This window comes from Salvelinus namaycush, chromosome 7 (assembly GCF_016432855.1).
Source record: "Salvelinus namaycush isolate Seneca chromosome 7, SaNama_1.0, whole genome shotgun sequence".
Lineage (NCBI taxonomy): Eukaryota > Metazoa > Chordata > Actinopteri > Salmoniformes > Salmonidae > Salvelinus > Salvelinus namaycush.
This window is the reverse complement of record NC_052313.1, coordinates 47,497,648-47,502,667: the sequence shown is the minus strand read 5'-3', so window position 1 is coordinate 47,502,667 and position 5,020 is coordinate 47,497,648. Positions and strand designations below refer to the sequence as shown.

At 41.0% G+C, this 5,020-nt stretch overlaps 1 protein-coding gene across 1 annotated transcript; it reads right to left on the bottom strand.

The window, feature by feature from the left end:
• Nucleotides 1-2,203: 2,203 nt before the first annotated feature.
• On the bottom strand, nt 2,204-4,241 carry LOC120050755 (complement C1q-like protein 2). Its single transcript, XM_038997313.1, has 5 exons — nt 4,181-4,241; nt 3,974-4,015; nt 3,140-3,202; nt 2,710-2,838; nt 2,204-2,490 (listed from the first exon to the last, which is right to left on the bottom strand). Exons 1-5 carry the CDS (start codon nt 4,239-4,241, stop codon nt 2,204-2,206), a joined length of 582 nt encoding a protein of 193 aa, XP_038853241.1.
• Nucleotides 4,242-5,020: the final 779 nt, after the last annotated feature.

The window sequence follows — 5,020 nt, the reverse complement described above, 5'->3', positions numbered from 1 at the left end:
GAAGCGTTATTCATCACTCCAGAGAACGTGTTTCTACTGCTCCAGTCCAATGGCGACTGGCTTTACACCGCTCCAGCCAATGATTGGCATTGTGCATGGGCTTGTGTGCGGCTGCTCGGCCATGGAAACCCATTTCTTGAAGCTCCTGACGAACAGTTCTTGTGCTAACGTTGCTTCCAGAGGCAGTTTGGAGCTAGGTAGTGAGTGTTGCAACCGAGGACAGACAATTTTTATGCGCATGCGCTTCAGCACTCTGCGGCCCCGTTCTGTAAGCTTGTGTGGCCTACCACTTAGCGGCAGAGCCGTTGTTACTCCTAGGCGTTTCCACTTCACCGTCACAATAACAGCACTTATATTTGACCAGGGCAGAAATTTGACAAACTGACTTGTTGGAAAGGTGGCATCCTATGACGGTGCCACGTTGAAAGTCACTGAGCTCTTCAGTAAGGACATTCTACTTCCAATGTTTGTCTATGGAGATTGCATAACTGTGTGCTTGATTTTATACACCTGTCAACAACAGGTGTGGCTGAAATAGCCGAATCAACTCATTTGAAGGGGTGTCCACATACGTTTGTATATATAGTGTATCTTGTCAGATGCTTATGCAGATGTTTAAAGCATGAGGGAAACCTTTGAGATTACAACATACTGTAAATGTAGGGTCATATTGTGTCAGTCACAAGATTGAATTAATAAAGCCTTTGATTAAGCAGGGCCTTTTAGATCAAATTAAATCAAGCTTTATTTATACAGCACATTTCAGACATGAATGCAACACAAAGCACTTCACAGGAAAAAACATTCATTAAAAACTGAAATAGGAGGATTAAAAAAAAGAATAACAAAGACTGAACAACTAAAATGCACCCTTAGGAAAAGCAAAACTAAAAAGATCTATTTTAAATTATGTCCACAGTTTCAGCCCACCTCAGGTTCTCTGGCAGGCTATTCCAGAGGCTGGGGGCATAATAACTAAAGGCTGCCTCTCCATACTTCTTGGTCCTAGGCTTTGGGGACAGAGTACCTACTGGGTACATAACTTAAAAGCATGTCTGACATGTATTGGGGTGCACAATTGTGGATTGATTTAAAAACCCTCTTGAATAATCTTAAAATGTATTCTGACACTCACAGGCAGCCAGTGCAGAGACTTTAAAACTGATGTGATGTGTGCTCCCCGTCTGGTCTTGGTCAGTACCCGTGCTGCAGCGTTCTGTATGTTTTGCAGTTGACCAATGGCTTTCTTGGGCAGACCAGACAGGAGAGCATTACAGTGGTCTGCTTGTAATTAAAGCATGGAGAGAGTTTCTCTGTATCAGCCTGAGAGAAACAGCCGCACCTTGGAAATATTCCTCAGGTGGTAAAAAGCTATTTTGGTCACATTCCTAATGTGGGATTTGAAATTGAGTTCAGAATCTAAAATGACACCTAGGTTTTTTACCTGGTGTTTTATCTTTATTGCCCGTAAATTAAAATGTGAGCCAAATAATTGGCTCCAATAATAAGTACCTCAGTCTTGTCTTGATTTAGCTGGAGGAAGTTGTGAGCCATCCAAGTATTTATATCACTAATACAGTCTAATAATTTATCTGTGGAGCTAAAATACTCTGGTGACTCAGAAATGTAAAGTTGTGTATCGTCTGCGTAGCAGTGAAAATCAATTCTGTGCTTTCTGATAATGCTGCCAATGGGTAACATATCCTGTATAAGCTGAACAGTACCAGACCAAAAATCGAACCTTTTGGAACGCCACGTGATATCTATTTTCTCTGAGTTATGTTCACCAAGAGCGACAAAGATGAAGAGGCTGTTGAGTGTTGATGCGGAGGCCTTACTGTGGGGCGGTAGTGGGAGAGCCAGACACAGCCTGTTTAATGTCAACTTGAGACTGCCTTGAACACCACTACTAAGTCAAGCACCATTGTTGTGTTACTAGTTCACACTTTGATTTGGTTCCTGGTTAAAGAGGGGTCTGGACTTCTTATCATGTCCATAAACGTATGAATGTAACAACCTTTTACATTTTCAAATCAAATAAATCATTCATTTTTATGATTATTTGTGATCTTATTTTCTTTTTCCTCTGCAATTCTCACTGTCAAAAATACAAGCAAAAGCCTGGATGGAGTGAAGGTGTCGCTTTACATCAACGGTACAAATGATAATTTATCGATCTCAAACTCACATCAGAGTGCTCCCTTCACATAGGGAAGAGCAGGAAGCCACTGAAGGTGCTGTAGTTACTCGACTTTTCATCATAGAGCTCCTGATTTACTGGGAGACGCATGTAAACCACATCCCCGGCCTCCAGCTCTAGAGTCAACGCATTAGACAAGAACCTATTATGTCCATTGTCATTGTTCTGGTTATTGAACATGACACTCTTGTCGTTGTGGTAAATATAGGCACCTACGGACTGTGGACCCTTGAGACCCATGGCAGTGAATCTGATGTAGTAGAGTCCTCTCACTGGTGCTGTGAAGACACCTGCATCAGAGGAGAGTAAAATAAGTTAATAGACTGTCACAGACACTGTTAGCAACGCTGGAATCGCTGGTTGTCTACATGTTTTTATATGGGATAAAGATGACACAATCACAATGCATGTGTACACCTGGCTGATAGCAGATGTCTAATGTGAACACGATCTGATCCCAGATCACATTTGAATACAAGGTGAAAAGGGGGTCTTAGTGTGTTCAGTACCTGTATTTGGGTTGTAGGCCTTGCCGATGTTGGTGATGACCCTTCTGTATACTAGTGTGGTGATACTATTAAAGGGTCCTAAATATGCATCATTAGTCAAACCAGCAGAGAAGGCCACCTTTGGTCTGTCTATGAACACAGAGGAGGGAATTCAAATCAGTCATTAAAGACAAAAACTAACAGGGTAAAATGCATAATATGATCCTGATGAAGACAAAAATCACCTAAAAAAACATGGAAATGAAATCCTAACAAAAGGTTTAAGTGAAAAACAAAGATGCAATCTGCGACATTTATCATATTACAAACGCATTCGGCCATGAAGCAAAAAATAAAACACGCTTTGATTCGCCAACAGCCCAACAGCCATTTCATTAGATTACAAGCATGTGCAATTGTAGGCCTACAGTATATGCACCATGGAGTTTACCTGCATTCTCTCTCGTCAGCTCCTCCACCATCCCCTCGCTGGCATTCAGTCTGGCCTCTAAGGCTACCATTACAAAAAGTCAGATTAGTAAACTGATGCTTAAACTCTCTGTTTAAGCAGAATGATTTCATATATCCAGGCTGCATCACATCCGGCCGTGATTGGGAGTCCCATAGGGTGGCGCACAATGAGCTCAGCGTTGTCTGAGTTTGGCCGGGTTAATTGTAAATAAGATTTTGTTCTTAACTGGCTTACCTAGTTAAATAAAGGTTAAATAAATAAATACAAAATAATATATGTGACTGAACTCAGGAAGGTGAGCTTATGTCCAATTTTCAAGATTGTCTTTCTTTTACATTTTATAAAAGTACAGACTCAGCTTCAAAACGGCATATAATATGATATAATGAAGTTATGCTTCTTTGAAATTTGATTAACCTGTTATTACATTTTGGAGACAAGTAGGAGGAAAAAAGACCTTGAATGATTTTCACACTTTCTAGAGGGCTCTTTTTTTGTTTATGCCTATTCAGCATTGTTCACACCTTCTTAAGCCTTCACCCCACCCGTCTTTTGAAGAATTCACATGTAAACGAATGAGTCAGCATGGCATCGTCCTCCAGGAGGTAGTCTCTCTCTATTCTCCCCCTCCTTTATCTCAAACATGGGATCCTGCCTTTCTCCTTACATAGCTCAGTGCTTTCTCCTTGGCAAAACTAGGGTCATCATTTAACAGATCCCAGACACGTTTGTAATTAAGGCATATGAAAGTTCAGAGAAATTAGGAAATGGCAACAGACGTCTACGACCCGGAATCCGGTCACATTTATTTACCTGTGTTCCCATTCTCACTGTCTGTCACTCTGGCCTCCAGGGCTAAAATAGCATGGGAAACAGTCATGAAAAGTTAGTTCATATGAGAAATAAGCATAAATAAACTGTCTATAAACAATTTCATAGACAATTTTACAAATACAGTTTTATTCATGACCCTTTCTTTCTAATGATAAACAACTGATGTTGGTGGACAAATTACATTACCTGCATTCATTCTCTTCAGCTCCTCCACCTCCCTTTCACTGGCACTCAGTCTGGCGCCCATGGCTAGAATTATGAGAAAATGTAAGATCATGATCCTCCTCTGAACGACCTCATTATATCAAATTCATTTGTATTACAAAACAAAACAGGCCTCTACCCGTGTTCTTTCTGTTCTTTCAAGTCCTCCACCTCTCTCTCAATTAATTTGTAATTTATTTATTTTTACTTGAGTTTATTTTAGTAAATACTTTCTAAAAAATACTTTTTTTTTTAAATACTTAAAACTACATTGTTGGTTAAGGGCTTGTAAGTACGCATTTCACTGTAAGGTCTGTTGTATTAGGCGCATTTGACAAATACAATGTGATTTGATTTTTGATTTGACTCAGTCTGGCCCCCATAGCTGGATTTATGGAAACAAAACAATTCTCACAAACATGTTGATCCTCCACTGAAACGATGTCATTATGAACCAAAATCCATAAATACCTGTATTCTCACTCTCCAGTCTGGCCTCAGCTTCTCTGCGCCTTTTTTCTCTCCACCTTCTTTCCACTTGTTTCTCCATGTTCCTCAGCTTCTCTCTCTGCTCCAAAACCATGGTTCCCAAGTTATCCACCATGTCTCTAAGCTCCTCTACCTCACCCCAGATATCAGGGGTTGTGGTGGTCTGGCCGGTCGTGTGTTTGCTAGTCGTCTCTGTATCTTCAGTCCCGTGGCTCTCTACCAAACTCTCTCTGTCCCCTCCACTTTCTCCCTGAGCCCATGTCCCAGACTGACAGAACAGCAACACCAGCAGAGCTACAGCACCCCTCATTCTGAAATGACACCTCTTCGGAA

Bases quoted from the DNA above. Each gene is read 5' to 3' on its own strand.
- LOC120050755 (XM_038997313.1), bottom strand. From the start codon at position 4,241: ATGGGCGCCAGACTGAGTGCCAGTGAAAGGGAGGTGGAGGAGCTGAAG. The intron at 4,016-4,180 runs GTAATGTAATTT...ATGCTATTTTAG, and splicing joins GCTGAAGAGAATGAATGCAG to CCCTGGAGGCCAGAGTGACA. The intron at 3,203-3,973 runs GTAAATAAATGT...TTGTAATGGTAG, and splicing joins CAGTGAGAATGGGAACACAG to CCTTAGAGGCCAGACTGAAT.